At 35.8% G+C, this 18,349-nt stretch overlaps 1 protein-coding gene across 5 annotated transcripts in view; it reads left to right on the top strand.

The window, feature by feature from the left end:
• The window catches only part of MIB1 (MIB E3 ubiquitin protein ligase 1), a 155,739-nt gene that overhangs the window by 82,105 nt on the left and 55,285 nt on the right, over nt 1-18,349 (top strand). For all 5 annotated transcript variants that reach the window (XM_064294654.1, XM_064294650.1, XM_064294652.1 and 2 more), the window contains exons 10-12: nt 1,542-1,649; nt 5,556-5,753; nt 8,810-8,961. In XM_064294654.1, coding sequence (XP_064150724.1) covers nt 1,542-1,649; nt 5,556-5,753; nt 8,810-8,961 — 458 coding nt within the window. The remainder of the gene's footprint in view (nt 1-1,541; nt 1,650-5,555; nt 5,754-8,809; nt 8,962-18,349) is intronic.

Below are 18,349 nucleotides of genomic sequence, written 5' to 3'. Positions count from 1 at the left end.
CTCTATTTTTCCCCCATGATCTTTACAGGACTTGTTGACTGACTTTGCATTATGGCGATTGGGAGTGCAGAGCTGCTGGGGGTCTTCAAATGCTATCATGTTGGGGTCTGTTTTTGTTGCTATTTAGTTGTTTGGGGGAAGAAACCTCCGTTTGCCTATCCAGGGACTAGATGCACAGCAGGTAACATTCTATCCTTGAGCTTGAGGAGTGGGCCTGAAGTGAGCCCCTCTCATGTGCCCTCTGATGTGCTTTGGGACTTGAGTTTTGTAGGCTTTGGGCTTGTCTGTTTTCCCTGTCCTCTTTAGGCTTTGGCTTCTTCTTGCCTGTTAAATCAGTTAACATGTCTCTTCCACCTTTCTTTCAAAAATGTGTTGCTTTTTCTTGTTTTCTGATGTTAGCTCTCCCTTCCTCTTTGTCTTTATAGTTTTTTACCTTTTAAATTATTTTACTACCATTTTAGTGTGGTCTCGGGGTGGCGGAGGGAGGGATAGGGTATAAACCTGTGGTTAAGCTGCCATCTTTAATCATCTGTTATGGTTTTATGGGTGGGAGTGAAAAGGGTAGAGTTAAGGAATTCCATTAAAACCAAAAAACCAAACACTGCCGTTGAGTTGATTCTGACTCATAGCAACCCTGTAGGACAGAGAGAACTGCCCCACGGGGTTTCCAGGCAGCCCCTGGTGAATTTGAACTGCTGACGTTTTGGTTGGCAGCCCAACTCTTAACCACTGTGCCACCAGGGTTTCCATGAATTGCATTAAGCCCTGCTATATTCATGGGTAAGTCATGGATGTGCACACCTTAAAGTGAAGGAAAGGTTGGAAATTACTCCTTTGTAGTTAGTAGTTAGTTATATATAGCCTCCCTGTTAACTTATTCATGTATCCTTCATGGTCGTTGCCAATAGTGGTGTTCGGTATTGTTGAATTGAATTTATATGTACTGTAGTGTAGTGGCTAGGGAAACCCTGGTGGCGTAGTGGTTAAGTGCTACAGCTGCTAACCAAAAGGTCAGCAATTCAAATCTGCCAGGCGTTCCTTGGAAACTCTATGGGGCAGTTCTGCTCTGTCCTATAGGGTCACTATGGGTTGGAATCGACTTGACGGTAATGGGGTGTTTTTTTTTTTTTTTACGGTGGCCGGTATCTTTCTAAAAGTTTTCCGTTCAGTCCAGTGGTTTGTTCTTTGAAATAATGGACTCTGAGATTCAATAATACAAATAGAAGGAAATACACAAAACTAACTTAATTTCTCTCCCATCCTACGTCCCTCCTTCCATCTTTCCTTCCCTTCTTTCAACTTCGCAGATTGCCTAAACAGTTCTTCAGTAGCTATTTGAACAATGGGACATTAACCTCTTTTAAAAAGCCTGCTTCTGTTGTCTAGAGACAAGAATTTCCAGTAATCTGTACTAGGATATATGGAGCACCAACCTAAATTATTCTCACAGAATCATACAGTGTGCTGCACTTAAGTCTACACTATATGTATATTGGCGCTTTCTGATTTGTGATATGTTCATCCTGTCTTTTTTTGTTCAGGTAAATGGGCAATGTGCTGGCCACACAGCTATGCAAGCTGCTAGTCAGAATGGACATGTTGACATTTTGAAGTTACTTTTGAAGCAAAATGTGGATGTAGAAGCAGAGGTAACTACACTAAGATCGAATATTATTTTTGAGTTAAAATTAATGACCTAGAAATGCATGCTTTTATTTTGTGAGATGAATAGTTTTCATTCTTGAAGTTTAATATTTGCCTAAGACCTTACTGATTTTTGGTTGAAAATTCAAATTTGACAGTAAGTAACTTGAAGCATTTTTTGTTTTCCTGTGCTGAGCATTTTTTGTTTTCCTGTGCTGAGTATTTTTTGTTTTCCTGTGCTGAGTATTTTCCTAGGCACAACTCTAGGTGTAGGTAAGAGATGAGTTTCCTGCTCTATCGTAGGACCCCCATGCTCTTGGGAGCCCAGTTGACTTTACCCCATTAAGATTCTTGGGGGAATCTTAGGGGGGAGGCTGAGGGAAGGGGAAGCATAGAACCCCTGGGTCAATGTCTTTTCTGAGCTCTGTGACACTCAGAGGACTTTATAGTTTTGTTTTTTTTCTCATGAGGGAATCAGTGGGTTTCTTGACCTTAATGTGGATCTTTGAAGAATGCATGGTTATCACTATATGCATGTTATAATTTAGGTTATATTCTTATAAAAGGGGAATAAGTATTTCTTCTTCTTATTGGAGTTTCAGTTAGGAATATTTATATGGTATGAAGATGGCTTGCTTTGTCTTAGTTAACTAAATCTTCATTATCAAAAATATGTTAAAATCATATTTGTTTTAGTCTGCCACAAAACTAGGAGTAAGTCAAGTTCTATCAAAGTTAGACTAGGCAGAATTTTTCAGTTTTATCTAAAAAGCACTCCCATCTGAGGGAGAGTAATAAGGACTTGAATTTCTGAGGGCAAAGTTTGTGGACCAGCCTGTTCTTAATTTTAAAGAAACATGTTTTGAAAAGAGGTGTCTTCTCTGATTGTTTATTACTTTGGCTTTTTTCTCTAACCTATTGCTGTCGAGTCGTTTCCGTCTTAGCAACCGTGTAGGACAGAGTAGAACTGACCCTGATTCCCAGGCTGTAAATCTGTAGAGAAGCAGACTGCCGCATCTTTCTACCTTGGAGCAGCTGGTGGGTTTGAGCCGCTAACCTTTCGATTGGCAGCCAAGTGCTTAACCACTGTGCCACCAGGGTGTCTTCTTTTTTCTCTACTTGTATGTAATTTGAGTTGTTGGACAGCTATTAAAGAGTCTATGGTGTTTTGTGGGTAAATAAGTCATCTTTGATATTGAAATTTTCTATTGCCTGGAAAGAAGTTGTGTTTTAAAGTAGTATGTTAGACATCTGTAAGGTATATGATGTCTTTATGAATGAGATTATATAATTTGAATTTGGTTTTTAAGTTGCATACTTGGTTTTGAATTTCAGAACCCATTGTGTGTGATAAGTTTTTTTGGTAATGAATTATTTAAGTTAATTTTAGTATTTTGTGAATGGAAGGCATTTAGTTGTTGTTTTAGAGCGATCTGGGGGAATGTAGTGAAATCTCCTCAGTTGGATATCCCATCTTTTATGTCTTGAATCCAAAAGTTACAATAATAGCAGCACCTATAAACACACAGACGCACACACACGTACACAGAACAGAAAACAAAGCCCTCCTGATTATAGCTATTAAGGCAGATGGCTTAAAAACCAGATTTCTTTGATTCAGAATTTAATCACTAAGCCTGGCAAAATGGGGCTGTTCATACATTTGTGTGTCTAGAGATAGACTTAAAAACTATAACCAAAAAAGCCCAGTTTGTAGATTAGGAAGATCTTCCTAATTCTAAGGCTCTGAAGTATTAAAATGTGTTCCTGGAGAGGTTAATGGATACACAAGCACACGCACTTTTACTCATGCACTATAATGCTGCTCAGAGGCCCAAGAGTTGAATCTTAACTGGTGTATGTTTTTGCCGTTCCTCTATGCTCAAGACTGACAGGAAACAAAAACTCGTAACCTGGATCAGCTGGAAATATTAGTGAGGTAGAAGTATTCCTGAGTTGTGTTTTCCTACCTTTTCAAGAATGATTATCAAACTGTTGTGGACTCCTACATGAGTGGTTTTATCTTTAATATATGTTTGAGAAAACAGGCAAAGACCAAACACTACTTTGAATTCAGTAACTGCTTTGAGTAAAGTATATGTTTATTTGTTTTAAATGCATTTAATTTCAACAGTAGTTATCTGTGTTATCTTTGAAAAATAGTTCAAATAATCCTGGCAGTTGTGTGGATGGAGTCCTGGTGACGGAGTGGTTAAGAACTTGGCAGCTAGCTAACCAGAGGTCAGCAGTGCAGATCCACCAACTGCCCCTGGAAACCCTACGGGGCAGTTCTCCTGTGTCCTGTAGGGTTGCTGTGAGTCAGAGTTGACTTGATGGCAGTGGGTTTGGTTTTTGGTTTTGTTGAGTGGATAAAGACAGCAGCGGTTAACTGCTTGTCTGCTAACTGAAAGGTCAGCAGTTCAGACCCACCAGCTGCTCCATGGGAGAAAGATGTGGCAGTCTGCTTCCAAAAAGATTACAGCCTTGGAAACCCTATGGGGCAGTTCTCCTCTGTCCTGTAGGGTTGCTATGAGTAGCAGCTGACTCGATGGCAATAGGTTATTTTCCAAACCCCTTGGAAAAACTAGAGAGCCCACCAGGAGCTGGGATCATTGGCTGGGAACCATTTCTCTAGAAGAGATCTTAGATCATGTCTACTTGATGCCAAAATTTGGGATGTAGTATCAGAAAAAAGGCCAAACCAAAAACCAAACCTACTGCTGTCAAGTTGTTGCTGACACATTGCAACCTCACAGGACAAGTTGCTGCCCTGTAGGATTTCTAAGGCTGTACATCTTTACGGCAGCAGACTGCCACATCTTTCTCTGGTGGAGCAGCTAGTAAGTTTGAACAGCCGACCTGTTGGCTAACTGCTGAGCGCTTTAACCACTGCACTGTGGCTTTTTATAATACCCTTCTCTCTTTGCATCTGGCAAGGTAATGAAAATTCTTTTTGGTATGAACTGTGTATATTCTCTCTGGTTTATGATGCAATACAGACTTTTTTTTTTAAAAAAAGAAGTGTTTTATTGAATTAATAACATATTTAAAAATGTAAGCAATTGAGTCTTTCCTACCCTCTCATCTTTTCAGAAACATGCCTGTTACAGAAGGTGAGGCAAACCGATTGGATTCCTCTTCTGGATGTACAGAATTATGTTGGCTCTTGCTGTGTTTTTATATTTTAAGATGTTACTGGGAGCCCTGGTGGTGCAGTGGTTAAGCATTCAGCTGTTAACCAAAAGGTCAACAGTTAGAATCCTCCAGCTGCTCCTTGGAAACCCTGTGGGGCAGTTCTGCTCTGTCCTGTGGGGGTCGCTATGTGTCAGAATAGGCTCAATGGCAATGTGTTTGATTTGGTTTTGGTTTAAGGCGTTATTTAATAATTTTTTCTGTTCTTGAATATTTAGAAAAGTATATGCTTTCTATCTAAAGATAACCAGTGTTAACATGTTGATTTATTTCCCTCTTTAATCCTAATTGAGATTACATTGTTTGGCATCCTTTTATTTTTTAACCACTCAACTAATGCCAGAGTATATTTCAAGTCACTAAAAGTCTGTAAATTTTTTTAAATGGCAAAAAATATTTATATAGGTGTGTTATAATTTAACCATTTTCCTAATGTTGGCTTACCATTATGGGTAATAAATTATGTGTAATGAAGTATTGGACCACTTGTTACAATTGTCGGTCTAATATATGTGTGATTTTTTATAGTATATGGATCTAGGTTCATCATTTATGTCTGGAGTTAATCACTGTTCACTTCAGTTTCTAGTTACTCTGTTAGCTCCATTCTGTGTTTCCTTTTCTTCTGATTCTTGGTATATATCTTCAGGCTTTCAGAAACTTAAATTATTTTTCTTTCTAAAGTATTCACTAATTCAGATTTAAATGCTAATATTTAGGATAAAGATGGAGATAGAGCAGTTCACCATGCAGCTTTTGGAGATGAAGGTGCAGTTATAGAAGTACTGCACCGAGGCAGTGCTGATTTGAATGCTCGCAACAAGCGCAGACAGACACCACTTCATATTGCGGTCAATAAAGGTCATCTTCAAGTTGTGAAGACTTTACTGGACTTCGGCTGTCATCCCAGTCTCCAGGTAGAACCTTTAAAGAAATATATTCTGCAGATATTGCTAGAATTCTGTTAAGGGGGAAACACTAAGTTCTAGTAAGCATTCCTTTGTTACCATTTTTTTTTGGTACTATCAGTGATAGAGAATGGTACCACCATAGTGAACTTTAGAAGCTTAAAAAAGTATAATGGGCTGCATTTCATAATAGTCACTTCATAACGATCTAAATTCTTTTTAGTATGGCTTAATTTATCTTGAGGTCCCTGGGTGGTGTAGATTGTGTTTGACTGCTAACCTAAAGGTTGACACTTTGAGCCCGCCCAGCAGCACCATGGAAGAAAGCCTTGGTGATTCACTTCGGTAAAGCTTACAGCCAAGGCAACCCTGTGGGGCAGTTCTCCTCAGTGACACACAAGGTCGCCATGAGTTAGAATCTGCTCAGTGGCAACAAATTTGGTTTAATTTATCTTAGAGTCTTGGTCTAGTCATTAGTCTTCAAAGATTTTCTCTTTTGGAAAATATGTAGGGTTTTAGGGTTGTTTAACAATGTTGCTGTTGTTGTTAGGTGCTGTTGAGTTGATTCCAACTCACTCCATGTGACAGAGTAGAACTGCCCCGTAGGGTTTTCTTGGCTGTGATCTTTATGCAAGCGCATTGCCAGGTCTTTCTCCCGTAGAGAAAGACTCTTTGCACCACCAGGGCTCCCCTGTTTAATAGTAGTACTTTATTTTTGAAGCAAGCGTGACCTAAGAAGTGATTCTTCACATCAACATTTTAGCAACCAGATGACTTAAACTACAGATAGAAGGGAAATGTAGGTTATTTTCATTATCTACTTAGTGTGGTCACTAAACCCGTCTTTTGTGTAGCTGTCAAATTAAAATGCGGTATGAATAGTTAATAATTTCGTAGTAAAATAAGCAAATTAACATAATTCAGCAGCCTTTAGGTTCTTTTTTCCTGCTTTTATTTGATCGTGTTCACCTTTAACAGAATAGAGTTGAAACGGTGTATTATTTTGAAATAAAAGTGGCCCCTGAAATATTCTTTGAATTTGTGAAAAATACTTAGTTCAAGCTGGAATGCAGTAATGATTAAAAAAAAGAAAAAAGCTTTGTATCATAAGCTGCTGGTAGTTTAAATAATTCACAGCAGCCAGGAATGGATTGTTGAATTGGATAGATCTCTGAGAAGTAATGAAGAAGGAAGAGCAGAAGTAGTGGCAGTGAGGGTTTTGAGAAGAACTGAAAGTATTGTTCACGTAGGTGGTTATTAGAGGCGATGTTTCTGAGCTACAGCCATTTTGGTACTGACTGGGTCTTAGGGTGTGACCTTAGAACTGGGTGGCAGAATTGGAGGAAGGGGGGGTGGTTAATCTGTTGAAGGAGATGGAATTTATACCTGTTGACTTTTTTGTCTGAAATGGGAGGCAAGGCCACCTGTTGAGAGTGTGAGGGAGGGATGGGAGGTTGAGAAAGGAGAATTGAGAAGAGTGATAAAGGTTTGGAATACAGGCAGTCCCCAGGTTACAAACATCCGACTTAGAGAAGGGACTGCCATAAAGCCTGTTATATTAAAAATTTGAGTTGAATACATGCAATGGTTGGTAATAACGAATGCAAGCCCTGCTTTGTGACACTCATGAAAACATTCCTTGATTTGGAAGTGTTTCTTAAGTGTTTTATATGCATAGAAAGGTAAAATATATATTATATACTAAGACAAACATTTGACTGATGCTAATTAAGAACTGTATGTATGTACCTGTTCTGATTTACCTACAAATTCGACTTAAAAACAGATTTAGCAACAGATTTTGTTCCTGTAACTGCTGTAGGGACTTGAAGACAGAACAGATGAGCAATCTGTAGAAAGATATCCCAGCCATGTTAAGAACCCACCTCACATCTGAATGTTTAGTGTCACCAGGTATAGGATGATAGAAAGTACACTGTTGAATTGACTTTGGGTCAACATATGCCTGGGACTGACAAACTTTTTCTGTAAAGGGCCAGATAATAAATATTTTAGGCTTTGTGGGCCATATGGCCTCTAGCACTTATACTACTGTAGAATGAAAGCAGCCAAAGATAGTACATAAACGAGTGGGTATGGCTGTGCTCTAGTACACTTTATTTGTAAAAATAGTTGATACGCTAGATTTGGCCCACGGGCTGTAGTTTGCCAATCCTGTATATGCAACAGAGTAAGGTATATATGACTTTATTGAGAATAGCATTTGTGAACCTAATAAATGAATGAAGTCTACATTACCAGTTTACTCAAATGACTGGTAATGAATAACCAGTTACTGATAAAGAACAGATTATTGAAAAAAAGTAGTCAGCTTAAAAGAAAGGTAAACTGAAACTCCTAAAAGTATTTTTCACATTTGTTTTCAGTTTGAGCTAACTAGCCTTTTCCTCCCCTTTGAAAACACTTAGATGAATGGTTCCCAGACATGACTGCACAGTATACCTGGGGAGCTTTGAAGAACTACTGATGCCAGATTCTCATCCCCAGAGATTCTGCTTTCAGTGGTCTGGGGTGTGACCAGGATTTTTAAGAGCTCCGTATCCTATTCTAATGTGTAGCCCAGGCTGACAACCACTGACTGAATTTGTTGTTACGGGGCCTAAGACTGGTGTAGGTTTGTATGGAGTTTCAGGGTCCCACAAATAATGGTATGAATATGGTTTATCAGACCATTTTAGACTCTGATTTTTTTAGGGAGCTTTTTCACCTCATTAATTTGTATTGTATTACTAGTTACTCTGAATTATATTCAAGAGTAACTTCTTTGATTTTATTTTTCCTTTTCTTTGGAAAGCTGCAGCATGTTGATTGTGTTTCCTATCTACATTGAGTATGACTTTAGACTATAAATGACTTTTAGCATAATGTAATGTTTTTCTTGCCTGCATTTTTATACTTAACACAGTGTGATCTATTACCGATAATTGTGAGATATGACCTCTATTTCTTTTTCTTTGCTTAGAGTTCAGTATTAGTATTAATATTATATGTGGTGATTAATTAAAGAAGAACTAGTGAAAGTTTCTTTACACTTTTAAAAAAAGGATTCTGAAGGCGATACCCCTCTTCATGATGCAATAAGTAAGAAACGTGATGATATCCTGGCAGTTCTTTTGGAAGCTGGAGCAGATGTTACCATCACAAACAATAACGGATTCAATGCTCTACACCATGCTGCACTCAGAGGAAATCCCAGGTAAAGAGGTCACCTTTCACTATTTTATATACGATTTAAAAATATTTTCTTATTTCTGATACCGATGAGACAATAATTTTGGCTTATTTAAATATTTTAAATCATTTTAAAGTTCTGTTGAAATTATGTCTTCATTCAGTAGATTAATTTCTATATGATTTTTTTGGTTAAGTTTATGTTTTTGTTGAGGATATGCACAGCAGAATGTACACCAATTCAACAGTTTCTGCATGTATAATTCAGTGACATTGATTACATTCTTCAAGTTGTGCAACCATTTTCACTTTCCTTTTATAAATTGTTCCTCTGTCATTAACATAATCTCACTGGCCCCTGAGCTTCTTATCTAACCTTTCAAGTTGCTGTTGTCAGTTTGAGCCTATACAGATAGTTCTTGAAAAGTGCACAATGCTCAAGGCAGACATTCTTTACTAATTAAGTTAAACTGTTGTTTGGTTTAGAGAAGATTAAGGGGATATATTTGGTTTAAACTTTAAAGATTACCTCAGGGCAATAGTTTCAGGGAGAGATTTATATTAAGATCATTCTTAGGAAAGGTGTTCTCTAAACCCATGTTATCCATTTGTATGGTAACTATTTTATTAAATCTGTGGCCAAATAACTACCGTTATTGTTCTTAGTTTGCCACTGAGTCGATTTCGACTCACGGTGACCCCACGTGTGCACAGTACAACTGCTCCATAGGGTTCTCAAGGCTGTGACCTTTCAGGAGCAAATCGCCAGGCCCGTCTCCTAAGGTGCCTGTGGGTGGGTTTGACCTGTCAAACTTTCAGCTAGTAGTCAAGCACTTACCTGTTCGCACTGCCCACCTGATTCCTTATTAATAATTCAGTTAGTTATATGAACTTCTAGTGTAGCTGTTCCTCAAGCTTCAAATAAAATAAGTGTGCTTCTGAAAAACTGCTGGCTGAGAAAGACTGCTTTTGGAGAATCACCACACTAATAAAGGGTCTGAGAAGTGCACAAAAGGAAAATGTTTGGCTTCACTTAACCTAGAGATTTCCATGAACATGTTTATGGAACAACTTTACCTTGAGAAAAATTTAAGCAAATTCTGTATCAAGTGTCTTCTGTTTATAGTTGAACCAGTTTCGCTTAGGGAAATGTTCACTTTGAAGTTCACTTTGTTAATTTAATCTATCCTGAACTCTTTATCTTTGGTTACTTGTTGCCTTTTTATATCATATAGTTCCTTCTAGTTTTTTTGCAATTTTTAGTTTCTTAGGATCACCACTAGAGGGTGAGCACAGAAAACAAAAGGGTTTTTATTCTTATTTGTTGGTACCAAATGGGTATATAATGTAGGGTGAAACCAAGGGCCATATTTTAGATCACGTCTGGATTTGTGTTTTTACGATTGCAGATATTTGAACACCTGATAGTTTGGCATTCAAAACTGTGAAGGAGACAAAATAATAATATTGTTCCCTACCCTTCAAATAAAAGAATATGATGATGGTAGCACTTATCTCATGCTAGACCTGTGTTAAGTGCTTTCTCTCATTTAGTCCTTACAACAACTTTTTAAAAAAATATATAAATTTTATATTTATATATATTTTTTTCTATTCTCATTTTATAGATGGAGAACATGAGGCTAATAAAGAGATTAGTGGTATAGCTGAGACTTAAGCAAGGTCTGACTTTGGAACCTGAGCTCTTAACCACTCTACTTTCTCTGTATTAGTGTCTATATGTGAGACAATACTGAAACACATAGACTGTGAATGATTTGACTAAGAATCTGTTAGTACTTTGCCCCCCTTGCTGCCTCACTGTTTAGGCTCAGAATCTTAGGTTATCTTTGACTGGTCTCTCACTTATTCTCAACTTCAGCTCTAAAATTCTGTTTATTCTACCTCTCTTTCTTTCTAATCCATTCCATTGTTTCTGTTCCCGTTGTTGCTGCCCTAATTAAATACTCAGGACTTTTACCTATATTATTATAGTATCTTCCTGATTGTTCTCCCTGTTTTCAGTCTGACTCCTGACTCAGCTTTCATACAGTTACCAGAATTACCATTCTGAAAGCATAGATCTAATGGCTACTCTAGCCTTTTCTTAAATCTTTGTATATGTAGAAAAAAACCTATATACCTTGGTTTGGCATTTAAACCCACTTCTGGTGTGTCCTCAGTCTTTCTAATGTTATCTCCCACTAAATAAAATCCTTCTGCCTGCCCTACTCTTCCGCTATGTACACTTACTCTCCTTTCTTGAAATCCACTCTGTAGTTTCTTCTTTCATTTATTTAAGCATTTTCTTTCGTCAGATGCCCTATGCCTCCTCTTTATCCTGACCATCTTTCCTCTAGACACTCCTGGATCACATCATTGAAATTATTTATTTGCCTGTATGTCTTTGTTTTGTGTTCTTATTATATCACACTTAAAACCTGTTGTGTACTCTCAGTATGTGCACTTTTGTGTGTCTTTCTGCTGAAGCAGTGAGCTGTCTGTATCCTTCTGTATATCACCTACAATGTCCTGAATATAGTAAGTTCTCAATAAATGTTAGTACAGCATTACATATCATAAGATATTACATGATTAATTACAACACGGATTCTGTAGAGAAGCTATTTTAGGAGTTCAAACAGCAAGTAGTTTAGACTACAATGAGCAAAAAGAAATTAACTTATAATATTAAATCATAAAATTTAAGATAAACTATGAAAATTAAAGTTAGGAAACTTATAAATAACTTTTAAAATATTTTGAATGGTTTCATTTTTATTACGAGTAAGTATAGTATGTTCTATAATAGTAGGTGTATGCAAGGGGAAGAGAATTTACTTGTACTTCTCAATTCATGCATAAATCTTGAAGATTTATGACACTGTCTCCTCCAATCAGATAACTGGTGACCAAAAAACCAAACCCATTGTTGTCGAGTTGATTCTGACTCATAGCCACCCTAGAGGACAGAGTAGAACTGCCCCACAGAGTTTCTAAGGAGCGCCTGGTGGATTTAAACTGCAGCCATAACACTTAACCACTGTGCCACCAGGATGACAGGTAAGGGAAAAAGAAAGACACTTTCATTCTGTAACAGAGTGGTGCTTCAATTAAAGCTATGAGTCGGAATAGACTTGAGGGCACTGGGTTTGGTTTTTTTTTTGGTTTAACTTCTTTATTCTTACTTCCTTAAAACATTTGATGTAATTGTGACTGTAGATTGTCAGATAGATTGTGATTTTAATTGGACACTGAAGAGTCTCTGAAGGTGACATAACTTACGTGTCACCTGATAGTTTGACATCGTGAAGGAAACAAAATAATAACTTAATTCCAAGTTGGGCTCTTGAATTCCTTCACATCAAGTTTCTTCTTAAAGTTGGCTTTTCTTTTCCCGACTGACCAGTGATACCAAAAGACAGAAAGAACGATTTTTTTGTTTACTCAGAATTAAAAAAAAAAGTTCTTTAACCTAACAAATTATTTTGGAAAAATAAGTATTATTTTTGGTACTGGAACTTATAGTTTTTGGATAAAATATCAAGTATGATTAACATATGTGTTAACATTTCCCCCTTTGTTGTAAGCATTTTATGATTTGTGTAACTTAATCTGTTACCTTGAATTGTAATGCTTTGTTTTGTTCTTTGTGATTTTTGTTTTACGGTGCCAGTGTACTTCTTTAGTTTATGTGGCTTAACTCTTGAACTTAATAGATAGCCCATTTTAATTGCAATTAACTTCATTTTAATAAATACAATTCTTAGCTATTTTTGAGGTTTTTTTTCTTTTAGAATATATATACTTGTTTCTATAATAAATTATTTGCATCATTGTGGGCACAAATCTGATACCAGCAAAAATATTTACTTACTGTTATGTCTACTTATTCTGGTTAGTGATATTGAAAAGTTTCCAAAATTTACATGTACATGGGGTGTTTAAGTACCATACTATTCCCTACCATTGCTTTTAGTTAACAGTGATAATTTTTCAGAAATAAGTCACTAACACAGCAGAGTTAATAATTATTAGATGTGCTTTTCTTTAAAAAAAAAAATCACTTTTTCTGGTCTTCAAAAATATTCTAGCTGTACCAGTACCTTGGTCATGCTTTATAAAGTTTGGAACATTTTAGAGTAATAGTTACGATATGTTTTAATAAAGAGTTTTTTTTTTTTTTTTAGAAGAAGAAATCTTAACTAAGTACAGTATGTTAGTGTATTCTGATATTTCTATTTATAGGGGTGTTTTCCCATAGAGTTTAGCCATATGTCTTTTCTTTTTGTAATAAAGTAAAATTTCAGATTTAAATAAAAAGCAGATTTAATTTCTGCTCTTTAAAGTGCAAACAATTTATTTGGACTGGCATTGGTCAGCATATGAAGTACTTCCTGTGAGAATGCTGCGTTTTTAGCTGCTTTTAGGTTTTTAGAGCTCCCTCACAGGCATGGACATAGATTAGTCAGCAGTGTTGTCTGCGGAGATGGCAAAAACGATTGGTATTTTGGGGCTGCCTATATTATAATAATATTATAAAGTTACTTTATATAGTGTTACTGTAAAAATTTTTTTTAGTATAAATTGAATGTGGAAAGTAGTAAAATTGAGTGAGCCACATGATGTGATATACTTGTCAGATTTTCTGGCTAGCTCTAACATAACTTCACAGGCATTTCTTATTGATGTATGTATTTATTCCCACAAAGTGCATACTAAATCTTACTGAGTATGCCACCAGCTTATGGTTTTTCCCTTCAGCATATTATGACACCTTTATATAATTTTTTAATTTCTGAAATATGGTCTTGTTACTGCGACTGTTGAATGTAGGAAGATTTGATAATCTGGACTGTTCTTGGTTTTTAATATTTTTCTTTCCCCGTAACTTTGAACATGCCAAGTGCTATATATGAAAAAATAGCTGAGAGTCCACTAAATGATGGTATACTTATAAAGCTGGCTGCCGTCGAGTCGATTCTGACTCATAGTGACCATATAGGACAGAGTGGAACTGCCAAGGAGCAGTTTCCAAGGAGCGCCTGGTGGATTCGAACTGCCGACCTTTTGGTTAGCAGCTATAGCTCTTAACCACTACGCCACCAGGGCTTCCAAGTATACTTACAGTATGTTCATTTCTGTGATATGTGTATCCACTCTCAGACATTATTTACTTGTAATACGTAAATATATTTATGACTGGTCGAGATGTAATTAATATGAGCAAGAAGGCCTACCAATTTGATGAAGTGATAAGATTTATTTATATATACCCGTTTGCCCACATTCTTTTAAAGGATGATTTTCACTTTGAAATGGAGGCATGGTCAGAAATTGAGAATTGTGCAAACATGAGAGTACTACTTACCTTCAGCAGTCTTCATTAATTGCTCAGAATTTTCTGTGTGCTTATTAAAGAACATTAGATTATCTATAGTTTCACCAAAGTCAGTAAGAAAATTAGATGGATGTTGGATCACTTGTCATTTTCCCCTTCAGTAATTTCTCTGTCTTAGAGAATCTTGTGTATGTATTTTTTGTGAAGGACAAAGAAGACAGAAAGAGAACAAGAAATGTCATAGGATGTTTTTATTAGATCTTCATTTTACAACTGAGGAAACAGGTATGGAGAGATGAGATATCCACATGATCAAAAGTAGGGCTGCTTAGCATTTTGTTTCTTTTTTGAGGCTTAAAAACCTTTGGTTCAAGATCAAAGGAACTAGAAAAATTGCTTATGTCTCTCCACAAGATGTTCTGCCGTGTAATCTTCTCTCCTCTTCACTAACATTTAGGTGACAGTAGTGGTAAAATTTAAAGCTAACCCTATGGAAAGTAGTAACTCATCATTTCTAGAGTATTATTTATATAGAAAACCCAAAATAAAATGTTATTCTTTTCTTTCGTTTAAAATACCCACGTGTCCAGCGTGAACCACACTGCAGCATTCCTGTTATGTGTTTGAGTGGTTTTTAGGTCACCTTCCCACATATTTTCTTCTTTTGAAGGAAGGCTTTTTTTAATCGTAAAGCATAGTTTACATTTCATTACCATTTCTTTTCTGAAGGATAAGAAATTTAATGCAAGGAGACCATAAATAAATAAAATTATTTTATTTGAAATCCATAAGCTATCCACATGTTTTTTCATAAAGCTTTTTATAAACATCTTTAACCATTGTAACTCTTCCCAAATAGAATTAACAGCAACAAATTATTTGATTTTAACCACAAAATCTGAATAACTTAAATAAGTTAAAACTTGTTGGCATGTGATTGTTACTCATAATTGAAAAGGCTGGCTGTCCTGTAGTAATCAATGCATAGCTACAGCTGGTTGAAGGGGACCAAATCCATTGAAGAGGCGATTTGGTTCCATTTTACCAGCTCTAGCAAAGCATTGCAGTGCTGCTACTTTGGGATCCAAAACAGTTAAATGCATTTTATTTTTAAAATCATGGTTATGGACCTCCTACAACTGTTAGAAATTCTTATATCAGTGCTTGAGTCATTGAATGCAAACTGGTATTTTGAAGGCAGTTTCCCTATTGTTTATTATAGTTTAGAAGTCTTTTCCTTTTAACAAGTTGTTTAATGTATTAAGGAATTATCAGTGTAGATCTTTGTTTTCAATGCCTTTGCTCAATTCCTAAATGTAGACAATAAGCTGTATTAAAACCAATAACATTTAAAGGAACAAATCAGCCTTGATGTATTTGAGTAATGTTTACTGTTTATCTCTAAGCAGTAAACTAGATTACTTGAGTAGTCAAACTAATAGGTTAGGGAAGAGTACTGTTCGAAACACTTTTCTACCACCACCTCTTTTTCAGTGTTATAGTTGAGAACCAATAGCAAGCTGCCGATAGGGGGTGGAGAAATATGAGTGGCCTTAAGGAAGCTCCTCTGCCCTTTAGTTTATAAATAGGTTACACGTGTGCTCAGTGTGTTACTTGGACTTGTTATGTTGAAAGGAGCTACCATGCATGCCAGCTTGTTTTCCTTTGATTTTGCTTATGTAGTGTTAGTAATCATAGGTTAGTAATTTAACCCCTTTAAAGATCTATTTCCTTGACTAAATTTTCAGTCATTTTGGTACAGATGCCTAGCTCTTTCTCATTATCAGCTTGATAATGTGTTGACTTGTGGTGGTCAGCTACAGTTCATGAATTTGAGTATTAAAATTACCATGCAAGTCATAACTTTATAAATCAGTACAGTAAATGTTGTTGTAACATGGTTTCACTGTTGTATTTCAGTATGCGGGGGAGGGATGTCTTCTGAAACATGCATAAAATAAAAGTTTGATAAGTTATAGTTTGCCTCTATGGTAAGTGCTCTTAGCGAAGTATAAAGAGTAAAGAAATATTGCTTATAGTTACTGGTTTGAACCAACGCTAATTCAGGGAATATGCAAACAGTTTTTAAGTATATTCGGCATCTGTTGGTTGATAAGTATCATGCTGCTGGTAAAATTAACGTACAAGTCTTTTTGTCATTCATTCTCGTAGAAGTGAAAACAGGTGTTAAATTGTCTGGACTTAAGTGCTGAAGATAGCAATAAAACTGGCTTCTATTTTATTAGTTATGTGGGAGCTGTTTAGCAGATCCAGCTGCTCAAGTGTGCTTTTGGATGGCAGTTCAGTTTCATATACTGGCCATATCGGGGCAAGAAGAGGCCACGGGAAAAAAATAGTACAGCATTTGATAATGTCAGCATCTGTTATCCCTGTCAGAGAGACAGTTGAAATGTTTGAGTTAGACCAGTGTCAGCAGATGCCCGGAGTTTAATATGTACTCAGTGAAAAATGAACAGCTGATCTCAGTGATGGATGTGACATTTTAGAGTGATTGAAAGGACTCTTAGGTATGTTAACTTAAACTTGTAAGCACCAAAATAAGTATATAATTTTACTTTTTTAAACAAATAATTTGTCATTTTATTTTCAAAGCATTACATACTCTTAATATTATAGCAAAGAGAGTCTTAGTCAAAATGTTTAAAAATAATTATTAAAGTTTACTTTTATACCTATGGAATAACTAACACAATTGTTAATTATAAAACATGATTAAAGTATTCCTCTTTGACGTATTCTAGGGTATTATAGAGGAATTTTTACTTTTGAGGTGCTGTATATTTGGACATGTACAGGCAAACTTAACAAACAGAACGTGAGGCATTGCCATTCTGCTTAGTGGGTGATCAGAAGGTGTGTGCTTAAGTGAGTTAAGTTTTGAATTAATTTCTTTTTTGAAAATGTAGAATTTTTAAATCACATGCTTTTTATAATTTCCAGTAAACATTGAGTAACTTATATGCTGCTATATCAGTAGAGTCATTCTCTCATTCTTTATAATCTGCTGGTAAAATGAAAATAATATTTTGACTATTAACTACTTAATTGCCTTATTAAACACAGAGAAAATTGACCAGAATTAAATTTATGGCCATTTCTGTTCAACTTCTAACGTAAAAAATTTTAAATGCTTTTTTATTCACTTTTTATACATGCCTAAATATTCCATTTGAAATGATACTTTTAATAAGTGATGAGAGTACATGAATATAATTAAAGCAGATATGCATTATTTTTTCTAACTTTGTCGTACATTGTAGAAGCTTAAAACAGGTACTGCTTATAAATTGTTGCTGAGAGCTTTGTTATTTATTATTCTTTCAAAGTATGCTGAAATCTTCAGCATGCTGTAAACAGTAGCTCTGTCATGTTTGTAATAAATTGAATTATAATTGCCTGGTATCAGTAAAAGCTCGTTATTCTGTGTGTAAATTGGTTTCTTGGTCAGCCTTGTTCGTTTTATGTGCCCTCTTTAGAAAAGCAAATTCAAAGACAATATAGATAATAAATCCATTTCTTTTCAATAATTGGCAGTCTGTTGCTGTGGCCCAGAAATTTGTGTTTTTCATGCTTAATTCTTGTGTTTTAATTTATTCTAAGTATTAGTTTAGCATTTAAATTGGAGATTGAGTTGAAGATCTGATAAATTTAAGGGGAGGACTAGAATCATTTTTTTTGAGAGAGAATTTCGTTTACAAGACAGTCTTTGAGAATCGACTGTGTCTGTGCCTGTGGAAAAAGAAAACCTAAAACGACAAAACCTGTGCTTCAGAAACTCCAAACCAATAAAATACAAATTTCTCAAAACATGAAGTAAAAGGATCTATTAAAATGTGATGAAATTAGCTTTGGTTATATCTTTATTTTTCTTAACAAATCATTTAGTCCTACTAATGTGAAATATTTAAATCAAGATCACGTTGTTGAGACAGAAAATAGGTCATGTGTATCCCTACCTCTTTTGTGCCAGTAATACTGTTTCCGCTTTTGTAGTCAAATTTTAATCATGTGAGTACTTAATAAAAAGAATGAAAAATATAGTGTTTTAAAT

This window comes from Loxodonta africana, chromosome 11 (assembly GCF_030014295.1).
Source record: "Loxodonta africana isolate mLoxAfr1 chromosome 11, mLoxAfr1.hap2, whole genome shotgun sequence".
Classification (NCBI taxonomy): Eukaryota; Metazoa; Chordata; class Mammalia; order Proboscidea; family Elephantidae; genus Loxodonta; species Loxodonta africana.
Note: the sequence above shows the minus strand (reverse complement) of the source record. Positions and strands in the feature narration are given on the sequence as shown.